General features: G+C 48.6%; 1 protein-coding gene across 1 annotated transcript; it reads right to left on the bottom strand.

Moving 5' to 3' along the window:
- Positions 1-25,189, bottom strand: shq1 (SHQ1, H/ACA ribonucleoprotein assembly factor). Its single transcript, XM_079266346.1, has 12 exons — positions 25,070-25,189; positions 24,172-24,339; positions 23,994-24,058; positions 22,053-22,181; positions 21,818-21,969; positions 21,598-21,710; positions 21,416-21,516; positions 17,613-17,770; positions 17,055-17,108; positions 14,100-14,223; positions 9,983-10,103; positions 1-907 (listed from the first exon to the last, which is right to left on the bottom strand). Exons 2-12 carry the CDS (start codon positions 24,312-24,314, stop codon positions 286-288), a joined length of 1,782 nt encoding a protein of 593 aa, XP_079122472.1. The 5' UTR covers positions 24,315-24,339; positions 25,070-25,189; the 3' UTR covers positions 1-285.

Here is a 25,189-nt window from a genome sequence, read left to right as displayed (position 1 = left end):
ATTTATTTGTAGAGCGCGGCGCTTGCAGCAGCGATAAAACACATGAGGCAGAAGAAGAAGTCTGCCTCTCTTCTATCCTAAAATGAAATGACAAGCGTACACTTGCTCATTAAAAAAACAATATCAATATCAAGCAAGGATTTTAATGAGGCTTAGCAAGTTCATAAAGTAAGAGAATACAATTCCTGACAGACAATTAAGGTCATTCAGAGGGTTGAAGCACTAAAAACCGGTTAGAAATGAAGTCGTTTAAACAGTCTCATGTTCTTACACAGAGGCAACAGTTCAAAATCCATCCGTTCCCACAACATCGCTCTCATCTCGATCCTCCAGCGCTCCGACGATGAGCAGGGGGTTTCTGCGAGGGCTCGGCTCTAACAAAGTCCCGCCGGTGCTCCGGCTCCGCGACGTTGCGTCCGCCGCGCCGCTGTTCGCCCCCGAGTCCTGAGAGATCCTCAGCTCCTCCGCCACCCGTTCCCCCAGCTCCTGGATCAGCAGGCTGGAGCCCTGTGAGGCTGAGGAGGGTGTGCTCGTGGGCTCCTGGGGGATGGGAGAGGCAGCCGAGACGGGTTGGGGCTGTGGAGGGTTGTCCTTAGACGCCCTCCCTTCTCCTCCTCCCTCATTTGATTCGGTGCAGCTTTGCTCTTCAGCCTCAGATTCCTCGCTCTCGTCGGACGAGTCACTGCTGCTGCTGCTGTCACTGGAAGCTCCGCCGCTGTCACTGTGGGATATCGGAGCGCAGTCGGAGGCTGCTCCCTCTTCTTCTTCCTCCTCCTCCTCCTCCTCCTCCTCCTCCTCGGCCACCATTGTCGCTGCCTCCTCCAGCTCCTCGAGTTCCAGCTCCAGGTCTTTTTTCCGCAGGGAGGCTTTTTGTAACGTCACGGCCAAGGCTGACATCTTCTTAGACCTGAGTGGATAAAAGAAAAGTTAGGAGAGGAAAACATAGCGTCGCTTTGCTCAATAAATCTGGCGCAGGACGGCGCAAAGAGGGAAAATAAAAGAGACATCAAACTACAACTTCATCAGTGGTACCCGAGACAGAGAGAGAGGAGAGAGAGAGACTGACTGATCGACCGGCTCTGCGTACTAAAGACATAGCCACAGGATAACCATCTACGAATCTAATACCCATTAACCACATCCCATTCTCATCCGAATGCTAAGTAGACCGCGATTTGCCGAGGCACGGGGGGCTCAATGAAATATGGAAATATGGATGTTTAATAATGTAGGGAGATGAGCTGCAGCGATACGCGGGGCTCGTGCTCTCCTCCCCTCCCCCACCACCACCACCACCACCGCCGCTGCTGCTGCTGCTCCTCTCCCTGCGAGAGGTGATAAGAGAGGGATTACAGAGAGCGAGAGAGAGAGAGAGAGAGAGGCAGACTCCTCCACCCGGTCGTGCGCATGCAACCGCCCTCTCACTTCCACCTCCACGTTCTGAGAGGCGACGCAAACAGTTGGAGGCTGCAAACGGTGCGGGAGGGAGATTTTTTTAACCGGATATTTTATCCAACAATCGGGCTGTAGACGGATCTAAAACCGTTCCTGATCATTTTTGTCCCGGAACTACTTCCAAAAGGTTCCTTCAGCCCATCGGTGTCCACGTTTCCTTGGCGGTCCGACAGACCTGGAGCCTGAAGAGGGCTGCTGAAGGTGTCGCGGTCCGTTTGCATTTATGAATACATTATTTGCGATGACATTTACTGCCGTACAGTATTTACTGACGCACGTTGTAATGAACGAAAGGGCAGAGGAGGAAACATTCAACTAAGAGCGTCTGTCTCCAAAGTAAACCATCTGTTGAGTGTTTGATGGTTGTATTTTATTTGTGCTTTAGAACGCATTCCGCCATAAAACACTCAAGAGAATAACTCTTTCATTCTGAGTCACTCACAGCAGCGCCGAGCTGTCTCTCTCTCTCTTCTACCGCTCGACCGGCAGCAAAGGCCCGACATCACCTTCAGTGTTATCGCAGAAAGAAACGCGCTCCCATCGTCCTAAAACGAACCCCAAATCTTCCTGGCTTCATGAACTGGTATGAACCGGTACACGTGTTGAAGCAGCGGCTCTGTGTGTGTTTCACCGATCAGCCACGGTCATCCTCGCAAACCCCACCCTGAAAGTTCAGAAAGTACTGCCCCACGACCAGGGCCTTTTTTTAGGGGGTCAAACATCCCCGGAACTTAATTTCGACCCTGGTCGAAGCGAGACGAGTTCCCCAAAAGGTTCCCGATCCTCAGGGAACGTTCCCGCGGTCCAGTCGAATGAACACGGGTCACATTTTGAGAATAAATCCTGCAGAATGGAAGCAGGGTGACAGATTGCAGTCAATGAAAGTCTGGACAGAGAACGTCTCCGAGCTGCAGCCCCGCCGCTGAACGTCTCCGCAGATTAAGATTGAGAGAATGCGCTCATAAAGCAGTGCATTAAACAACGTCCCCCCCCCCCCCCCCCCCGTTCCCTCACTTCAGTTTTATAGCTGTGTGCCCACAGAAGACACAAGGGGCTCCTTGAAGGGAGCGAAGGTGTTTTATTGCTGTTGGATGCCCTCCTACACGGCCCCCCCCATTTGTGTGGAACCATCAGATTGTTGGGAGGCCCCCGCTTGCACATTATTCACGCTGGGAATGCCCGCCACGCTGCCAAAACTTAAAGTGGTTGCCATTCGCCGGCCGGCGCGGTTAAGGCGTGTGTACCGCCCCTACTGCCATGGTGATTACAAGATGACCTCTTTGGGTCACTGCGATTCAGACGATGTCCATTCAGGGTGGGATAAAGTGTGTGTGTGTGTGTGTGTGTGTGTGTGTGTGTGGAGGGGCTACTCCGCCGCTTGCCATTCACATTTTCACACTGGGCTTCGCTGCCCTCTCTGGCCCAATTAACCCGCTGCTGAGCGCCAGGATGGCTCCTCATTAGCGTGCCGTCCTAATGAGCTCCCCATTCTGGTGGGTAGAGTGTTTATGGAAGCAGCGTGGAGGGGCTGTGTTTTCACCAAGCACCTCAGGAGGGACTATGTAAACAGATCTTAGAGTGGAGCACCTTTCTCTTCTCTGTACACAGAGAAAGGAATAATGGGGGGGGGGGGGGATGTGGGAAAGGAGGGAGATGCCCTTTCTCACATGGCGCGCTGAATCCAAAAATGTTTTGCCAGTTTTCTCGGTCACGACGTGGCAGATTTTTGAAAACAGTAGCCAAAGTCGATTTTTCCCTGCTAAGATGCTCGGGCAACCTGCCAGCTCACAATGTAGAAAGAAAAATCTTGAAAAAATCCCCCCCCCCCCCCCGCCGTGGTTTCAGTTGTGGAGCTGCGAGTGCGGCTGAAAAAAAATGCACGATATTACCCACAAGACACTAAAAAGCAAGAAAAACATGCATGTACATTATGAAGAGGAATTTGATTGCCTCTGGCATTAAATATGGTAATATTCTGTATTACCATATTAATCCTTTAATGCATTCTATTGATCCTACTGACAAGTATTATGTGTGTAGCTAAAGCCTAAAATAGCTCCTCTGTGCCATAGGGCTCTTATTAAAATCAAATCAACGAGCCCCACTGGTGCACTGAGCGACATGCTCCATCATCACTGCAGTGCCCAGCTGTCGGACGACATTATTTTTGCCTTATTTAACAATGAAAGAAAAATACACATTTGACCTGTTTTTTAATGACTTACATCTTCAGTGGGAACCAGTGGGCCACGGCCGGAGGACGGAAGCAATCGTTGAGATGAAAGACAAAATAACCTCCGCCGTGATAACTTCAAAGAGTTCTGCAGTGTGATAGTGAGAAAGTCTTCAGAGTCCCTGCTCTCAAACTGGACTCAGATTGTTTGTCATGTTCACTGGTAATTTGGGCTGATTTGGGTCTGAGCCCGCAGCACTGCTTTGGGTTTAACACTACAGTCAGCAAGTCGGTACAGCCGACCATCTGTAGACTGTCATCTTTAGGGTGTTAGCATAGAAACGTTAGCTAATTATTGCTAAACACAAAGAGCCGCTGAGGCTGATGGGAATGTCGTTTTCCAGGTATTTGGTCATAAACCAAAGCATTGGACAAGCTGAAATGATTACGTAATCACCAAAGTGTGGATATCTGTACCAAATTCCATGGCAATGCATCCAATCGTTGAGATGTGTCAGTCCAAACCACAAGTGGTGGACCGACCGACCAACGCTGCCATCCCTGGACCATGCTGTCTGTGTAGGGGAAGCCGATTTTCCAATTCATACAGTCGCACATCAATGCACCACACTGGCAGACTTTCCAAATCAAATCTGTGCATTACAAATTAAAGACGAGGACATCAGGGACACCTTGTTAAGTTGTCTGAAGACGTGAACAAACAAAAAAAACGCTGCTTTTCCTTCTTCGGGATGCTGTGGTCTCCATGTGTGAAAGCCACTAAACACAGGCACAATTACATTTTTCTTTAAAACAATGACAAACGGCCCTTTCCCAACGCCGACTACAGGATCTGGAGACATAGAAATTCAGCCGCGACTAATGATGACGAGTGTGCGCAGGCTGCGTGGAGCCCGTTTGGGTCCGGGGCTCGATAAAAGCCACTTGAGAGCTTCCTGTAGCGCGGCCGGGGCAGAAGAGCCTCCTGCAGCTCCGCCACTTCAAAGACCGCCCTGTATTCTCTTTCCCCCCGTGGGAAGTCATTATTGAGTGAGCATTGGGGAGGCGCGCTTGTTTTCTCTCCCCTCCTTTGCTCTGTGGTTGGAGGAGCTCAGCCTGCGGCGGATACAAAGGCTCTGTCCAGGAGGGGGGGGGGGGGGGGGGGGATGATGTTGTACACAATCCAGTCATTACTGCACCGCTGTTGTGGCTCGCCTTCATTAAACTGAGGAGGGCTGGCTTTTTCAAGGTTGGAAAACTTCTGGCGAGACAAAGACGCCTCCATCTGCCAAAGTCCTTCGATGAGAATGGGATGTGTGTGTGTGTGTGAGGAGCCAGCGCTGAATTACAATCCGACATTGCTTTCATCGGGCTCGATGTCGCAGATAAACGTCGCAGATAAAGCTCGTCTTCAGATGTATAAATCGGTGTAATGCGAGCAGCACATTCCCTCGGCGCGGCTCTGCGTCCTCCGCTCGCTGAGGGGAAGGATAAAAGCCGACGCTGGGAGATGTGATCCGTCACTGCGACTGAACGCTGGAAGGGTCTGAGGAACTGGATGCCACTTCGATTGCGGAAATGAGAAACGCAGATGTATTTATTCAACGCGCCGGTGTTGAAGACTCACTGTACTGTACAAGCAATGATTTGTCATAAATATCTGTTGATGCTTTGGACGTCATTCCTGTCAGCTGTAATAAATGTCTCGACATCTATTGGAGGGATGGACATTAAACTTTGTACGGACATTCATGGTCCCTTCAGGATGAATTGTAATAACTTTGATGATCCAGTTTTACTGCCAGCTAAATGGAAGTTAGAGCGTCTTTGGATTCTGTACTGTGACGTATTTCCCAGGAAAATGGAATATTTGAGTGGTGCACAGTTACAAGAGGGCTTTAAAATAAATCCTTCGCATTTGATTTAAACCTCACTGCACCGCACTTGATTGAACCGCTTAAAGAAAGTTGTGCTCTGTTCGCGACTATGATCCACAAATGCTGTTTTCTATAAGCGCTGTGGCTAGCTTGTCGCCCAAAGTCTCATTTGATTCGATTTCCTTTGTGTAAGATGAGTCATGAGTCAATTTGTTATGAAAATCTGAAACTTTGTTATGAAAGTCAGGAAATTGTATCTGGAGTATCTTCAGCATTGCAAAAAAAGTCAACGCCCTTTGGAGTTTATCTTTGTGTTTTTGTATTTTTTAACATTGCAGCTTGGCAAGATAAAACTTTCACTCCGTTTGGACCTTTACTGCATTCAGCTCGTTATTATCTGCTTCTACGGTCTCCTCTCACTTTTTGATTCATGTAATCCCTCAAACATTAAAGCCCTGAAAGTGTATGAACAAATGTTCAGCGTGTCTGCTTTACATTCAACAGTTGACGTCTCGTTTAAGCCTCTAAAAGTGAAAGGAAAGCTGAAGTGTGCAGCAGTTGTTTCGTCGGCATCCGTTCAGACGGAAGAAATCCCTTCACCACGATCGATCGTAATAACTAGAGAGGGCACTCCCAACGTGGATGGGGGAAATTATGCAAACGCAGTCCGTGTTTAAGATGAGCCTGTGTACTCAAGACAAAAAAAAGCTGGAGTGGCCTCATGCTGGGAGGAAATCTGTACTACTTATCCCCGTTAGCGGGGAGACATTTGCATCTTTGTTCTCCCCAGCGGGGGCCTCTCGGATCTCCTTCAGCGCCGAGGCTGACATGTGATAGAGCGGCTCCATTATCGCTTTCAAAGCCGTCAGGAAGGCCGTTTGACAGTTGCGTGACACTGCCTGGTGGAGACAATTCCCCATTTTCAGAAGTAGCCCGCAACGTCTAATTTGAATTCTCCGGGGAAAGCCCCCGAGCACAAGTGATGTGAAAACACCTATTACTCCAAGTAGCCGGTGGGAAAGTCTGGGTAATACAATCACAAAGAGGTGTGCTGAGGTGAATTGACCAGCCATGCAGGGGGGGGGGGGGTTAACGGCACGTGCTCTCTCAAAGCGCCTGACCGCTTACATGCTGACCCCGTAATTGACCCTTTGCCCTGAAACGTTCCCAGTTGTTGGAGCTCCAGATGCGGGGGAGCGGCCGTCATGCACACGGTGCTGAGGGAGGAGGAGGAGGAGGAGGAGGAGGAGGAGGAGGGCGGCTGCTTCACCCTCCAGAAATCAAAAGGATGGTCTCAGGATGAAGAAGGTGTGCGACTTCATCCTTGGCAGCTTCCTTTGTTGTTTTCATTCATACATTCTCTTCTCCGTCGTGCTCCCTTTCTTCAGAGAAAACAGCAGCCATTGTTTTGTGTATTGTTTTTGGAGGGGGGGGGGGGGGACTATTTGAGTCGGTCCATCTATGTGTTCGGGTGCGAGGCTCGGTTTATGCCTCAAGCATTTCTTGTTCATTTTCCGGACTCCGAAGCGATGTGCGATTGTCCGATTCCCCACATCTTACAGACAGGTCACAGGTTCACTCCACAAAAAGAAAATTACAGTTTTTTTCCTTTCTACCAATGACTTCATATGGAAACATGAACCTCACCTCCCTCCTCAAAACCGTGGAGCACAACGCTTACATGCTGCCATGTTTTTTTCGTGTTTTTTTTTTCCTGCTGGAATCTAATTGACCCAATTAATGAAGAGGTGGGCGGATGGTTCCAAGTGAAGCAGCGCTGGAAACGGAAGTCGAAGCCCTTCTGATTTTAACTGGAGGTACGGTAACTTGACACCAGGCGTATGAGCTTTGTGTGTGTGTGCTTGCTGCCTTGAATCTACGCTGGCCTCACTCCAAGATTTTTTTTTTTTCCCGGTAAAGGGACGACGAAGAAGAGAGAAAGTGAGGCGACTTGCTTTGTCTTCGCAGTCCAGCAGCTCGGGGGGGGCTTCGGCACCGAGGACCTCAGAAAGCACAGGCTGAAACTAATAGACTGGCGACTGCTGCTCCATTTGGAAGATCTGCCGGCAATAAATGGGATTGGATGGGCGAGTGACGGGGAAGTTAGAACAGTTTCCACCAGGAAAATCTGTGTTAAATTCTGGAACAGTGACCACTGCGGCAAAAAGGGAAAAAGAGGACAACGTAAAGAGCAATTTTTCTTTGAAGTCGCGCTCTTGATTTCAATGTGCAGGGTTCTGCTCTGACTCCGTGAGTCAGAGTAAAGCGGGGGAGGGGCTCCGAGGCTTAAATCACACTGAAGCCTTTACGAGGTTGTAAATTTGAGACCGATGTCTCAGCAGTCAGAGAAACTTTAGGAGTAGAAAATGCACGTGGGACATTGAGGGTATATCAAATAAATCAACCCCCCCCCCCCCCATCCACCCGGCCAACAAACATCCGTTAATCGGCACGTCCATCATGCCCAGCTGATCACGGCGGAAGGTGCCTCTGCGTTTGTTCGGAGTGATAAGATACAGGGATTGCACCGGCGGGGGGGGGGGGGGGGGGGGGTATAGATTACATCTCATCGTACCGCTCGGCTCCCAGAGGCGACTCACTTAGCGGAGGGTGACAAAATCCTGCGCGGGGGGGAATATCTCGCGCCGAAGACGGCGACACGCCTACGCGATCTGTCATCAAACCAGTCAGACGGCACAAAAGGGGGCCGCCACAACAAACAAGCGCGTGCGACAGCGGAGGGTTGGTATGTGGGGAAAGAAAACCCACAATCGCTCCAAAACCTCAGAGAAAAACAGGCCCAGCTCTCTGGTGCTGCTTTGCATTGTGACTCGCAGGCTCTCTGTTAACATCATACTCCCAATACTCCCAAAAACAAAAGAAGAAAACCACTCGTGAAGGCTGCGCGGGATTTCTGCCGAGTCTGAGCATGAAAACCCGCGATGGAACCGAATGTGTTGCTTTTTCAAGTGGTTGGAGACAGAAGTGGTTTCTCCACGTCCGAATGTGTTTTACACAACATGCCGGCTTACATGTGAGGATGTAAAGACAGGGAAGCGTCCTTCCTTCCTTCCTTTATTGACAGGAGAAGGAACGAAAAGAGAAAATGTAACAATTCAATCACAGGTCGCTGCCGCGGGAGCGCGGGCTAATCCATTTAACGATCGACGGCGGGCGTAGCAGCAGCCGGCGTTAGGTCAAGCTGACATTTAGTTCCAAAGTACAGCCGAGGAACAGAGAGGAGGAGCGGGGGGTCTTCTCAGAAAGATATCTTCCCCACCCATTAAAGGACAAGCAACTTTTCCACATTCAACTGTCCACAGACTAGATATATGTAGACAAACTCAGTTCTAAACGGGAACCGAGTGTAGAGTCGTAAAAACCCGGCGTATCGATGAGGTCCGGAGTTAACGCTTCCGCTATCGGTACTTTAGAAGTTTAGAGTGAGATCTCGGTCTCAAACCTCCCATCTGTGTCTCTGAGATTCACTCAGAAACACAGACCGACTCCGGCTCAGTACAGCGTGTGAGACACGCATCATGGCAGAGAGAACAAAATGATCCAAAGTCTGGCTGCAATTTACTCCAGCAGATGCAGAGAACTCTCGTTGTGTCAAATGCAATAAAACCCTCAGAAGTAAGACAGTCAAAATATTTCAGTAACGACTAATAGGTCCGTCAGTGTTTATTGAGTTGTTTAACACATAATACTTTAATTAATTGCCTTTTTTTTTCTCACAAAATAATCACAAATAACCGATAAGAGTACGAGTTTGAAGAGAACGTTGAACACAGGAGGAATCCTGTCGGGAGAAGCCGACTGCAATGACAACAACAACAACGGCGGTGGAGACAAGTCGTCCTGCGATCCGACGCTACTTTAAGGCGTCAGCGTACTTTTAGTTTTACCGTTTTGATCGAGAGCGGCAGAAAGTTACATGTTGCTCGTTTACGATTCCAGCACCCGAAGCATTTTTCAATTCAAGACATCAGTTGGAAAAATGTAGAAATGAATATATGGGGAGGGGGAGGAGGATGGGGGGGGGCAGTAAATCCCTGCAGACCTTTTATCGTGTCTGCATCTGGGCGCCGAGCCTACAACATCAGGCACACATTTTTCAACTGGGCTTTTTCCAGGCGAGCGCACCACTTGGCTGAACCCTGGCCAAGAGTAAAACAGGGCTCATTACTGAGCGATGTGCTCGCGGGCTCACATTTGAAATGCGTTAGCGATTGTAAAATATGGAGGAGAGAGAGAGAAAGGGCCGTCGAACCGATGTCATTCGGAGGAGAAGTGCGGATTTTGGAGTGTTGCTACAGTGACGCTGCATGTCTCGCCGCCTTGGCATTCAATTCGCCCTGCTGTGACAAATGACTCATCTAATCCTCTCGTCTAAAGCACTGATGCATCATGGGGGCAGGTAACTCTCTGAAGATGAAGGTCTGTGAGGTGTGTGTGTGTGTGTCGGTGCACTCACTTGACTCTCTGGATCCAGACGCAGTAGTCTGTGATGTACAGATCGTTCAGTATGTAGGCCGGGTCGTTCTCTCGGAACACTCTGTGAATATCCAGCAGGCATCTGAGGACACCGGCTCTCCCTGGGCACAGGAACACGGCAGGCAAATGGAAAAACAGTGTCACTCGCGCTCGGTATTAAGGGTGACAATGCACTCCAGCTGCTGGCAGCGTGCATCTGAAGCCGAGGTAGAGGATCAGAAGGGGAAACCCGGCCGAGCGGCGGAGTAATTTGATCCGTGCGGTTTATGAAGAGCAAGACGAGGTTCGTCTCGAGACAAAGGAGCCGAAGAAGACAAACTCTATTTTGGGCGTTTCAAACCTGTCAATTTACTGGTGGCTCTGCTCAGACTTTCTGTCAAAAATGTGTTTGCTTTGATCTGCCAGCAATAGCGCTGAATGCGTTTGATGATGTTTTTTCCCCACTTGACAGCCATTCAAGTGTGCCGATGCAGCATCAATATATAAGGCCACTTAACTACACAGCTTGAAGCCCTCGGGGGCGTACAACATATCCTGACGAGTCTATAGTATGGATCTGCCACCCACTCTGACTCGCCGCTTAAGCGTTTGAACGACTTGAGTAAATTCAACTCTGCCACTTCTCTCGTTATTGATGTGCGGTAGGAAATATGGACACAGATAAAGAACGAATGAGACACGACTGGGCTTCTGCTGAAACAAAAAACAAAAGTTTAAGAGATTACTTTGTTCCCCCTGCCTGAATGCAAATGTCCCGCGTTTAAAGAAGATGTATTCGTGGGGTTTTTATGCAACAGGCAGCAGAAATTAAGATATCTCAAAACCGTGGCACGTAAAATCTAAAATCTCTGCATAGTAGATCTCACATACATGCCGTTGAGTAAATATGGGCGACGTGGGTGAACCGATGCCTTAACAGCTCAGATAAACAGTACAGATTATAGTTTCGTCTCCTTTAAAATAAATCTCATCAAATTAAAACCACAGAAATCATGTTTTCTTCTGGGTATTCATTTGCTTTTGGGGACTTCATAGTCCTGAGCTGATCCTCACTTTACAGCATCGTCTATGTCGAGCAAGACGTAACCAAAGAGGTTTAAGCGCACACGACGCGGCTCATGGTCGACTCGACACCTGCACCGTCATGTGGCCGTTTTAGCTTTCAACACCACAAAGGCAGCACACGGAATCTCCATTTGTTATTCTTGCAGATTGCTGCCCCTCCCCCGCAGCGTACGACAAGACAAACCAGCCACAGCACTTCTCCCTCCAATCAGGCGTATAAATAGCCTCGCGATGTGGCCGGCGGTCCACCGAGGGAGAAAACGCTCCCCTGCACCTCCGCCGAGCCGGTTGGCATTGTCCAGAGACATTCCAGACGTATCAAAATAAACTGCGCACTCCCGGCGACGAAAGCCTTAAGCAAACATTTGGCTCTCATTTAAGAATGGGATCGCATGCAGGGGAACTCAAGCTCTTGGCTCACGCGAGGGCAAAACATACACACTCGCTTCCAACGTTTGACTCGTTTCTCAGAGGGAAGACTCACGAGTAGTTTGTAGGAAGTCAGAGGAAAGGTTCGCTCTCAGTCCAACACTGATGTTCTTGGTGAAGATGCTAAAGAAGAAGAAGGCACGGTGTCTTAATTAGGTACGAGCAGGTTATCCGACGAGTGGGGGAAAATCCAAATGTATACAACAGTAAATCCTTCATGGCTGCCAAGCGAGCAGCCTTGTATGGATGCAGAGGCGGGTGTGAAGTGGAACAAAAACAAAGCCGGCTGTGTCTTCTGGACAAAAATGCAGATTCCAAAAACTGCCGACTGCACTGACATCACAATCGAGTTCAACAGTCTAGTTTAAAATCAATGCACATATTGTAGCATTTAATATCGGCTCCCTTCAGTCAAACCTTCCCTTTCGTCAAGTCTTTTCCTTTTTTCCCCTCCGGCGCACACACATCCCATGCATCTCATCCCGCCTGTACCCCTAAAGTGTGTTCACACCCTTCTCTGCTTGTAGAATTTCATCACTCTCCCTCCACTTTCCATAACCAGGTCACAGTGCTTTTTTTTTTACCTACAATTTGATCAAATTCCCAAAACATCCCCCCGCCCCCTCAGAATTCCGTGACCAGCGCAGACGGTGCCTCAATGAATGGAGGCAGAGACGCGTGGTGGTGGATGGATGGTGGATGGTCTTATCAGCGCTATCATGACCCCCCCCCACCCCCCCGCTCTTTTGTACCAGTAGCTCTTTAGTCAACGACTTCGGAAGCGTGGAGAGTATTCTCAAGGAGCTCCTCCACCTGCTTCCTGAGGGGCTGTTCAAATATTTACCCCCACCGGATAAGATTCCCTCGAAAGGCCTCAACCCGTGCGCTGCCGTTAATGGGTTTGTTTTGCTAATACCTATGAATGTTTGCCTTCACGGCCACTTAAATGAAGTGTCTCGAAAACTGGAGCGTGCGTTTCCATTTGCTTTATCCTGACGAATTAATTAAGTGTGTAAAGCAATGCCGGGAGGAAGCACAGCCTCAGACACACGCCGGGCCGAATTACTGTCGTGCTACAGTTCATTAAGGAAAAGCCCCGTTACTCAGACTCCCCTAATGCTCGCGAATAATGAAGGTTATGAGTCGCGAGCGAAACACAACAGTAAAATAATGTGTTTTTTTCCCCCGCCTTAATAAATTTACAGAAATGAACAAAGCCGACGACATGGCAGGAAAAGTGTTTCCGAGGTAAGAGCGAGAAGGTGAGGGGGAAGAGTGACTCCAGCTGCCGTTTCCCCGGCTCTCTTGATCAACTCATCTTCCGACTTAATGAGGCGCGGAAATGCTAATCTGGAGATTAAAAGGCCTTTAATTTGCTGTCATTTACCAGCGTTAAAATCATCACAAGCGGGATAATCTTCGCCCTCGCACACCCCGAGTGTGTTTACACCGCGGCGTTTCATCTGTCCGTGGGGGCTTTTTGATTTAAAGATTACTCTGGGATTTGAGTTCTCCACTAATCCACATCCCGCTCCCCGAGGTGGTGGGAGTGGGGCAGCTCTCCTGTTTAGCTGGGGGAATATTACTTTCAAAAGCACACACATTGGCTCAGGAACCACTTTCTCCAAAACTCTGTCCGTCGAGAAGGCTGCTTCTGACAATGTGCCCCGAAAGCATGCGGCGAAAGGGTCAAGAAGTCTTTCTAGCAGCTTACCCGCACAGTAGCGCTGATTTTAAGAACAAAGAATGAAAATAAGGCGCGTTTTTACCAACTCGTTTGGAGCGAATAAACTCTGCTACAGTGTAGTTTGGTCAGTCACCTTTGAAGCCTCGGGTTTAGCGATTTCGCCGTCGTCATCTTAGTTTTTTTCCCGCAACCAATGAACGGAAGTTACCATATTTGGAATGCAGAGAAGTGATGTGGAGACGCCGGATACGGCTCTGATAGCGGTAGCTATCAATTATTATGGACCATGATTTACTAAATAAACATCTTGCTGTATTGAAGAAGACTTGAAACTAGTGATTGAGACCATAAACTCTTGTTTACAATGTTTACGGAGGTAACAAATCAAGTGAGAAGTAGAGTAATTTTCTCATAGACTTCTATACAATCAGACTCCTTTTGGCGTCGCCCCCTGCTGGTGAGTAGAGAGAATGCACATTTTAAGACTTCGGCTCTACTTGGCAGAAACGGAAGACGCCGCCTGGAAACAAAACAAGTCAGTTTGACCATCAACGAAAGAAAAATGGAAAGATATCTTTGAGGATTTGTTTCAATTGGGCACGTTTTAATTGTTAATTCTTGTCAGCTTCTATTTTATAGTCGTGGGACGATCTGAGAAGTAGAGACACCAGATCAGTCGTGTGAGTTAAATGTTCGCTACGTCACAAGCGTCACAAAGAAGTTTCCATAAGCCATTTAGCACATCAACTTTCTCAGAAAAGGCAAAAACCACCTCAAGCGATCGTAAAGACCTTGAGCAGTTTCCATTCCGCCTTTCTAATGCAACACTGCAAAATGCACATAAAAACATGAAAATGGAGAAAAAAAAGGCTTGTGTGTATGTGTGTGTATGGGGGGGTCCTTCTTGGCGACTCACCTGACTGCAAAATCTTAGTTGTGTCACGAACAGCCGCCGATGCCATTGCGAAGTGTCTGTAGAGTGGGTAGCACAAAACCCTCCGACCAAAAGACACCAGGACGTCCTGCAGGGAGCTGTACGTCTGCAGAACAGAGAACATGAAACTCAAGACGGCCATCCAGCACAAGCACGGACCACGTTTCTATTCAGTAAGAGGAGGAAGTGGAGATGCAGCCGACAGTAAAGGTTTGTGATTCGGCCATATATTTCGAGCCCAAGAATATTTTCCTTCCTCTCCTTTTTATTTGGGTTTGTTTTAAAGACCGGCTCCCGTTTGGTGTGCATTGCAGCCGCCGGTGCGCTAATTGCTCCCGAACAACTCCTGGAGAAATAGTGGCTCGCAGATCTTAAACACCTCTGCAGCGCCGGGCCCGTTAATTGCTGCATCTCTCCAATCACTGCCTTCACTCCCAGAGATTGTTATCTCGTGCTCCTCTCTCTCTCTTTCTTTCTCGTCTTCGTGGCTTGTTAGGGATGTGTTGCGAGCTCGCGAGTGCGTGTCACCCGGGATCATGCTCTCCCTCGGGCTTGTTCGGCACGAGTGTAAATAAGGTCTGCGGCTGCTGCTGGGGAGCCGCTCACAGTCGCACCAGCGCAGTCGGCCGAGGACAAGTAAACACCGCAGCAGATGGAGGGAGGAGGGAGGCGGAGTTGTGTAGCGGGGAGGCGAATGTTAGGCACAAGGGAAGAGAGATAGACAGTGAGAGAAAAAAAGAAAAAGAGAGATTTCAGAGGTGACACGCAGACAGACAGGCAGGCAAAGGCGGAGAGGAATCTATTGTGCAGCACGAGTTGAAGGGAGGAGGAGGAGGAGGTGGAGGAGAGCGAGTCGGGACTGTCAATGGGAGCCGACAGCTCTGCTGACTGACGAGCAGTAAAGGGCTGCCAGGCAGGTGGAGAGTTCTTAACTGCACTGGCACCGCGGCGGTGGGAACTACAAAACACTCAAACTGTGGTCAAAGTCCAGGCAACCAAAGTCCCTCCGGGCAGCCTCGGTGGCTCGTTTATAATTACAATGATTTGATCACACATCTGTAGTGCAGCGTGAGCTCCAAAGCGCAACATTTGTAGAAGGACAGTCGATTCAAAAATCGAAAGATTCATCACATCTTTTCCATTGCAACGGTAACCGAGGCTCATGGGTATTGTAGTATTTAGACATGTCCACCATGCCAAAACATGACAAACGAAAATGAAATGATTCAAACTGGTGGCCATAACATTAAACCTGTATGATCTGTATATTATCTGGAGGTGTCCATGTCCAGCTGACGGTATCGTTTAAAGAAGAAATGGGAATGCGGAACGGGAAAAAACAAGAACTGCGTGTCCGACACCCGTGGAGTGTTGATAATGGCCGTTTCCACTTTTTCTGTGACACGAATCTAGCAAAACCATCTCATCACAATCGTTGCTCAGTATCACAGCAAATGAAAGGAAGAAGTCTCCTAGTCCAGTAAAGTATGACCAAGAACCCAAACTCATCTCATGTTCACACTGAAGAATGAACACACATTAACACCCGAGTTGTGCGTTTGACGAAACAGAAATACTAAAACAAGCGATAACAGGGAGCAGGAAAAACACTCGAATACAAACAGAGTCATTCGTCTGTCAAAACAACGCATCCCATCAACCACCGGCGCTAGATGCAGCCATCATCAGCCCCGGGAGGAGGCAGAGATTTAAATATTCCCTGCTGCTTTGGCACGTCAATGTGGAACGCGAACCTCTAGGAAACCATCTCGTGGGACACAAATCACGTCGTCCTGCTCTCGTTCACATGGGCTAAGATGTCGAAACTCCTATTTCTAACGTCAGTCACGCGCGCTCAAGTGACTGTCTGGTGGCAGGTCGTGAGCGCACACGCTGCCATTTGCGGTTTGAATTGGGAACACCTCTTACTGCCGTTGTACAGGAACCAATCCGACCATTAAAACAAACTCCCTGAAGATCCCACTGAAGGTCCGTGTTGGTGACGCGGATAAGTGCTCCACCTGGACCGTTAACTTCAGAGCAAATAGCAGTCTCTCATGTGTCAACAAGCACTGAGGCAGCAGTCAGCATAGTTACACAGAGTGAAATATGTGCGTGTGTGAAAGTCACACAGACGCATTAAAACATCAACGTTCACCTCCAGAGTCTCTCGAATCGTTTTATAACACAGCCAGTCAGGACATGAAGCTGCGGAGCCACGAGGAGGCAACCGCACGTCTGAGAACAACGAGAGGATAAAAAGACAAAGAGAGGTCCGACATTCTTGCTAATTCAAAGAATCACAGTGTGGCAGGTTGTTTCTCAGTAGCGTAGGTAACGTAGGTATTGGAATCATCCAACAGTTACAATTAACTAATGTAATAATCTAAATTAGATTATGATATTAACAACTGCTCCTAACATGTTCTCTTCCCTAAGAGAAGAGCAACAACTAGAAAACTAGAGAATCCCAGAAACCAATGGGCACCAACAAAATAAGACATGATTGTGGATCGGAAGGAAAACAAGAGGAAATGTGTTCGATCCCTTCCTGCATGAGGCTCATTGTTGTTACAAAGCTGACGGCTGAAATAACTGTTGGAAATAATGGCAAAATAAGGTCGAAGTGTTTTATTTTGTTATTTTTTCTTACCTCGTTTCACAACCAGTTCCTTGCCAACATGAAGCCGACTTCAAGAACTGCTTCATTGAGAATGCCACCATTGAGATACCGGGCAAACGTCTCAACTGCCCACAAACCTTTTGCCTTGTGCTGATTAGGATACACTTCAATGGAAATCATGCCCTGAACTGTCTCTATATTGCCCCTCCCCTCCCTCCCCCCCTCCTCCTCCTTCCTGACAAATAAGCATGTGTCTTCGTTGAAACAATGGGAATGAAACAGAACTTTATTTGGTCCTTTTTTCCCCCGCTCACCTCCAGCCAGCAGAGAGTCCCGCTGAGTTTTCTGATAGTCCACGGAGATTCAACCTGCGGGGGACGAAGAGGACCACTTATCACCAGAACAATAAAAGACCGGAGACGCACAGTACAATTAATTCTGCTCGGACAAAAGCATGTTCACAGTAAAGAGCAGGCTGTAAGCTATTTCAAATACACTGGGGGGGGGGGGGGGGGGGGGCTTGTTCTTGACTCTATCTCTGTATCAGAATACTGCGAATGGAAATGAAATGTATTAATTCGACATTCTGCTGTATCAAACATCGCGGGTACTTCCTGATCACACGCACTACATGAACCGTCTCTGACAATGAAATCAGCCCCGCTCACCTTGCCTTGCAGCGGCTACCTCAGAGGACTGACACAAAGAGGCCTGGGCTGAGCCCTCGGATCGGCTGGTAATCTCTTAAGGCTCTGACTCAAATGGAAGGGGTTCTAAAGGATTTGAGGATCGAGGGCTTTGTCACCCAAGGCTAAGTGCTGCTCCGGAGGAATCGCTTCTTCTCTCACACACACACACACACACACACTCACGTTGTGCTCTCCCTCCGTGGAGCGCGCTTCGTAGCAGTAAGCCAGCAGGACGTCCACGAGGCCGAGCCACACTTGGCGCCGGGACGTCTTGTCCAGCAGGTACGAGCGGTTGGTGAATTTCCTCAGCTGCTCCTTCTCATCGTCGGTGAACGACGCGGCTGCGCGGGGAGTGAGGGAGATACGAAGTTTGATTTCATGTCACCAAGAGTCTGTTATATTTGAGACGCAGAGCGGCAAAAGAATCATGTCGTGGGCGAAGAAAAAAAGTCCTGGTTCAGAATTGCGCCGCAGTGACAGAAAACAGCAATAGACGGCGTCTCCGGATCTCATTAACGTCACCGCGTACGTGTCATCGACGCGGTCCAACCTTGAAATGCCATCGTTATGGTAATATAACCGGATCAGCTGTCCAGCTGCTGATTTTCACTCTGATGTGGCAGCTTACGGTCCAGCTGTGCGGCACAAACATGGGTGTGAACAAAGCGGAGGGCAGACGGTTTAATCCCACTGGCGGGATGGAGGCTCCATCAGAGCGGCTTTCAACAGGTCGACGTTCCTAAACGTCCAGGAACAAATTCTAACCGCCGGGTCAATGCAACCAAAACAGCTGCATGAAACGCATGTTCCTGCTGTGCCTCCCCAGCAGCCGTCAGGCTGAGGACTCTGATGTGGACCGATGTAAACTATGTTATTAAAAAAGTGTTTTCCAGTAACTTCTGCTGGAGGTTCACACTGTTTTACAAATTCACATCCACTTGGAACCGCTGTGCTGGAGCAGTTGGGGGCAAAGTGCCTCGTTGAGGCGCAACATAACCGGAGTCGATGAGCAGCGGAAGGAAAATTAGGCCATTAATTACATGAAACTAAGAACATTAGTAAAGCCAATCCCATTTGGGCGCGTTTGACGGCCGATCGCCCTAAACATGTATAAGTTCAATCGCATGAGAATCCCTAAAAAACGCAGCTTCCCCTGCTCGCTGCAAAATTCACTAACCGTTGCCTTTTGAAAGAGACATCTGCCTAATGGGGGGGGGGGGGGGGGATCTGTGGCGAGCCTAATGGGGTGACACAAACAGACTTCAATCCCATTTAAGCTATCTGCGTGGCTCAGTATTGAGAGGCGCGCTGAATGCAAGCAGGAACGTGCTGTAACTCAACTGCTTTTCTTCCCTTTTCTCCCAGCAGCTTATAAAACAGCTGAAAGCAATCGCTCTCTCTCTGCATGAGGAGAGGAGAGTCCCTGCTCTGAGATGTGCAAGCTGAGATGCTGTGTATTGGCTAGAGCACATGCACAAACACACACACACACGATATATATATATATATACACACACACATGCACACGGCGCTTCAGAACGATCCCTCTGGTTGCAGTGGGAGCTCGGCTCTGCTGGGACGGAGATTCCTGCTGCATTACGTCAGGTTTTCAGCTCCCTGCAGGCGCTACCCGAGTCCCTCGGCAGCGCAGCTGCAGCGGGAGAGCGGCGGACGAGCAGAACACACACACACCTGCACGTGCAACCGGCGTCTGCACACCCTGTTCTTCAAACACAGCGGCGAGCACACACGTTGAGAGGAGATTCAACACACTGCCTGTGCCACGGGCGAACGGATATGTGAGCAAATAGCCACGATGTACAAAATATAAGAGCAAAGATGAATCTAGCATTTGTTTGTACAACGCGGCGAAGTGTTTTGCATGGCTCAGCAGTCACACAAAAATAATCCAGGAGATTGTTAGTGGATATAAGCGCCGTCTGGTCTGAAGAACAAGTGTTCAAAATATAAAAAAATGACCAAATGCAACATTTAAAACGGCAACGGTTGCGAGTTGGACTCACGACTACGATGCATTTTTCCATTAACCTCGCATTCACACTGCTGATGGGAGGTTGGCAGACCGGGTAGTTTCACCCCTCCATTCGTCTCCGCTGCGGAGCCCGTCGGTTCCGTCGGGTATTAGCACACAGCGCATGATGGCGTGGAGTAAATACACCGCTGAGGGTTGGAAAGCGCTTCCAGAATTTCCCCCACAAATGCGAGAGGTCGACACGTTGCCTTGGACGGCAGGTACGGTTAACGCCGACCCGCTGTGATCATGTTAAGTATCAAATAAAGAAGAAAGGAGGCATTTGTGCAACTGTGTGGAGTGTAAAAAGTGCAGCAGGTAGGGAGAGACCAGCTAGCCCGGACCAGTGTGGGAACACAGGCCTCCAGTAAACAGCTGTGGCCTGTCAGGGTCCTGACCCCCCCGACACTGGACAGCACACAGTGGAGCGGCTTCTACTTCATTAGCACTTGTATCCACATCCATCTGTCAGGTGACATATATATCAGACGTAGCAGGAGCGACGGCCGGGGTCCACAGACCCGCGCGTAGGAGTCGTAGTCGCCATTTTTAAATATACGACAAACAGTTAAAAATCACGAGCGCGCTCTCCAGCGTTGACGGCCTAAACAGCCTGACTGATGCCATTCTTCACACTCAGCTGAGGCTAATGCTATTGGGGCTGTCAATCAAGCCATTAAGTTTAATTTGGCCCATTTATCTACGCCCGGGCTCCCGACTGAGGCACTCAGTCTCAAAATGCCGAACGAGCCGGCGGGGGCTGCAGGGAGCCGGAATGTTCTACAGAGGCTCAACTCTGGGCTGCGGCTAATGGCCTTTGCATCGCTGCCTGATGGCTGCTCATCAGCGACCGGGGCGACCCCTCGCGCTGGTGAAAAAAAAAAAAAAAAAAAGAAACCGCCACCGGCAGCGCACTCCCTCCTGCGATGATGCTATCTGTGTAATCTAAATCCTCTCGCAGGAGCACAACAAGCCCCGCGCACCGCACATTAGCCGTGGCTGAGAGCCACACGCGCCTGCTTAAACAGTGGAAGTGCTGGAATTAGCAGACAAGTCTCTCGCAGCGCCGAGGCTTTCGCGAGCTATCGCTGCCGCGCAGGAGGCCGAGCGGAGATGCGAAGCCGCGGAGGCTCCGGCCAACAAGCGATGAGCCGTTGATGATGAAATGGATGGGGAGCGGATTGCACGTTTAAACGTGAGAAGTTAAAGTGATTGGCCTTCAGTTTGAGTTGCCGCATTCTAAATCCGCAGCTGTTTAAATTGGTCAAAATGCAGAAGAGAGACTGTGATTAGAGGCGGTCCAAGTTCAATTCCTCATAATGGAAAGAGTCTTTCCTGTTCAGCAGCCCCGAGGCTGTTTGGCGGGGGGAGTGCGGCTCTGTTGCTTTCCAGCCGACCTCCCTCTAGAAGGGGGGGGGGGGGGGGGGTGAGAAAGACTTGTGTGTCCTTTGGGGATTCCTACATTGTCAGAGAACAATGTCGCCGCCTCGCAGGCATAACTGGCAGCCAGTAGACTCCCGAGTGGAACTCTGCGTATGCACCGTTACAAGAAACGATATACTACGAGTGAACGTTGTGGATTGGTGCTACCGGGGATGGTGAAAATGGTAAACGAGAGTATTTTTTATTTGATGGAATACCATCAACAAAACAACGCATGGTCGCCCTCTCAATTTCTGCAACTTCGCGCCACCTTCTGGTCGTCTTCGGTCACCACTTTGCTGGTTTAATCGTTTGAAGAGCTCAAATGATTCACATTTATATTAACATGTGCAATGTTTCTTTAATTCTATCTTTTAGGAAATAATGTGTTTGTCTTCTATAATTTCTCCGTTCACTGGAAAAAAGTGCAAATTAATGTTACACACATTCTGCTGACTCTAGCGCCAGAATTCAGATTGAAGGATCTGCACCAAAAAAAAAAAAAGATTATAAAAGGAGGACGTGAACTCACCAGCTTCCTCTTCCTCCTGCTCCGTCGAAGGACTCGGCTTCTCCCACCATGGCCTAAACTTCAGCAGCCCCTTTATCTCATCATCCTCAAACAAATCAGCCCTGAAATGACACATCCATGTTAGCGGACCGCACAGGGCGAGGGCGAGGGGTGTCAGAGGTTTTTAACTCCGATAAACTCACAGGTAATGGTCAGGAGAGAAAGCAGATGCCTCTGCGTGGAGCCGTCCCTGCCTCCTCTCCGCTGCTGTCGTCCCCTCTGGGTTCTTGACATCGGTCACATCGCTCAGTTCCTCCTGTCGGGACAGTGCCAACATTTAAAACATTGCAATGTCGTTTTAAAGGGAAACTTCTTTCCATAACGGTGTCGGATACTTAGAACAACAAGTGCGTCTGACCTCACCTGTAATCTTGCAAACACTCCACACCTCTGGTTGCCGAAGCCGTATTTCTGCAGGGCTCCCAGCTCCTCCTCAGAGCTCTCTTTGTACACCTCCTGCTCAACCTGCCAGTCAAAGTCCTCCTCGTCTTCATCTTCCGCGCCTTCGCCGCCTCCTTTGAAATGTAAAGAAGCTGCGGTTGGTTCTCGATGAATTTAACTGTGAATCGAATGAAACGGATGCGTAGACGTGGCTTACCTGCGCTCAGGTCCTCTATCAGGGGTTTGGCTGAACGGGAGCCTTTTGGGGCGAGGAGACTCGTCAGCATCTGGAGCCCCTCAAAGTGCTCTCCAGATGTTTCCTTTGGGACCCGAAGAGTGACGAGACCTGCAGCGAGATGAAAGGGAAAGTTTCCCTTTAATACATCAATGATACTTGCTGGAGGAAGAAATGACTGAATGTTGATCATAAAGTGACATGCGATACGTCAGATACGACATGACGACTCACAACGTCGGCGGAAGAGGACTCAAAAAACACAACGCACTCGACAGACAACTCATTTAGATCCAACAGGAAAAATAGACTGAGATTGATCGCTTTCTGTACAGTCAAACATTTTAAATTCAAACGACCTCCTTATAACAAACGATAGCACATTACCGGTAAATTGGCCACCTGTGTGCGCAATGCTTCAGAATTAAGTTGTTTCTTTACAAACTATTATTAAAACTAAACAAACACATCATTGATGAATTACACCCATTTGGCCAGACCGCAGAGAAAAAGTGATGGCCGCCTGAAGACCTCTTCAAAAAGTGTTAACGCTTAGATGTGCTTAACGATGGGAGCTGACTAATTGCTGGAGTTGCTGGCCTTGCAGAAGTCTGAAAAGAGGCATCTTAACGCTCATTGCTCATTATAAGTCTAAACAAGGACGCTCATTAGTGCAGCTTTAACAGCAGATGTTACAGGCTTATTTAAACAGCGCGTTAACCGGGGCCACGCTGACAGACTGCCGACGAGGTGTCAGAGTCCACAAATAAGGCAGATGTCCCCATAAAGACGACTTCATTAGAGGAGATTATGAGCAGCAGAAAGCGGGAGCGCGGTGACACACAGCAGTGCGGAGACACGAGTGAACGTCGGCCTCATGGTGACGGATCATGTGATCGTTGTATATAAAAGAAAAACCCTGACGTGAACCCCCCCCCCCCCCCCCCCCTGTCACTGTGACAAGAGACACAGCAGGCGGCCTGCGAGCTGTAATCATGGTGACATTACAGATGGCTCCGCTGGCCCTTTAAATGGGATGAAATAACAACGATCAGTCGGTTAATTTACTCCGGCTTATTGACTGAAGAAGAAACTAGACGACCCCCGGGGATCAATCACTGTCTGCAACCAGAACCATGTTTCCAGTGTGTCTTATGAGAGCATGACTGGTCAACAATATCATGCAAATGTACGTTTTACAGGGACCAAGTCACACCAAGTGTGTACACGTCGGCAGCTCACCACCTGACACATCCCAGTTGCAGACCACAGTCACTCACATCCCTCCGAGTTCACGCAAGATGTTTACTGAACCGTACATTTGTTTATTATAACAGGTGACTGAAGAAAGACAAGAATCACAGTCGAGCTACCAGTTTGAGGCCTCCTGGTGGACTTAAGACAGACTTAGGATGGTTTAGTTAAAGACACACACGTCCTCGGCTCAGTCCCAGCCAGGGACTCCCACGTCTCTCTTTCTCGTCTCCATCGTCACTGTGAAACTATCCAATAAAAGGTTGCACTGTATTTTCCTTCAGCATACAGATGACTGGAATGAGATGCAGCTATACATGTTGAGATAGCATTTCTTCAACTTAGAAGACAAGAAGAAAGAGCTGCTTTTCCTTCGTTAAAAGAAAGGTCAGCACATTCTGACAAACAGCAGCAGTCCTTTTACTGGTGTCTTGAGTCACTGTGTCGACAAAAAACACACGGCGCTGACATTCTACATCGCGGTGGGTGACAGACAATCCAATCGCATCATTTTGACCACAGCAAATTAATTGAATCATATTTGATCAAAATAGAAAAAGGTGAGTTTGGAGTGTGTTCTGGGTTGCGTGCATGCTGAATCCATGCTTCAAATGTTTAATGAAACAGCTGTCTGTGCCTTTGCTGAAATACCATAATATAATAACGTACCTTTATCAATGTCAAACTTGGCCTTTTCTCTCCCATCCTCCACGATTCTACCAGGAAGAGACAACCTGAAAACAACACACAGACCCAGACTGTTACTGTCACACATAAGACATCGACACACGGCCGATTGGTTTGATCCTGGCAATGTTCTATTGCCATTGTGGGTTGTTTAACTCACCTGAGAAAGTAGGGCTTGGCAAAGAACTTGAAATCTGTTCCCTCGATGTAAAGATCAAACTCTGATGTTCTGGTGTACGGCACGCGGATGCTGAGGATCAGGAACTCTGGATCTTGGCTCAGGTCGAACGCAGGAGTTATCATTGTGACTACCGATTGTGATACACACCTGTAAGCATCAGTGACAGGGAGAATATCAAGCTCCAGTTACAGTGTATATGGGATTGCATTCCACAGCAGTCTGCCTGACTCTAGCGTGCCACCTTGTGGTTGTTTCTAGTAACTGCTGTTGTTGGTCACGTCTCCTACAGCAGCAGCAGCCCACGTGTGCCAGTGTAAACATAGCTTGTGTACAAATATAACGACTCGTTTCTGACCGTAGCAAGTTACATTAAGTGTCTTTAATCTGGCTTAACATGAGCTCGCAACCACTTCCGTCCGTTTAGAAACACATTATTACTGATATCTAAAATCTAAACATTTTAAAAGTGTTTCCTTGCTGACAGACGTGTGCATCATTCAAAACACTGCTTTATCCGTTTCACCACATATAAGGGATCGTTATTACGTTCGGCATACACCTTCTGACTACAAGCACGTTAAAAAAAGATATTTACCAACGTTAAATGTTATTTACTTAAAATCTGATAGAGCTAGCGTTACTTCAGTGAGGGAAAATAGAGTTAAATTGAGTTAATATTGGTCGTCATGCATGCCGAATTAAACAGTACACTCAAAACAATCAAAGCAAATCAAGCGGTGACATATGAAGTGACCATATTTGCCGGTGAGCTTTCGTTTTAAGGTTAGCTCGCTACTAGCCTGTTAAGCTAACACGAGGCTAACGTAGCAACAGTGGCAGTGCTAGCCTAGCTGACAGATTACCGTACCACCGTTACCTTTAACTTCCTTTATTCCAATGCCTGCGGTGGGAACGGGCTGTTTGAATCACTCCACTGGCTGTCACTGTACACGTTGAAGACACCGTTAAACAGAACACACACACACACTCACTAGCA

This window comes from Melanostigma gelatinosum, assembly GCF_949748355.1.
Source record: "Melanostigma gelatinosum genome assembly, chromosome: 3".
NCBI classification, from domain to species: domain Eukaryota; kingdom Metazoa; phylum Chordata; class Actinopteri; order Perciformes; family Zoarcidae; genus Melanostigma; species Melanostigma gelatinosum.
The sequence above is the reverse complement of the archived record's forward strand: the minus strand, read 5'-3'. Positions and strand labels throughout refer to the sequence as shown.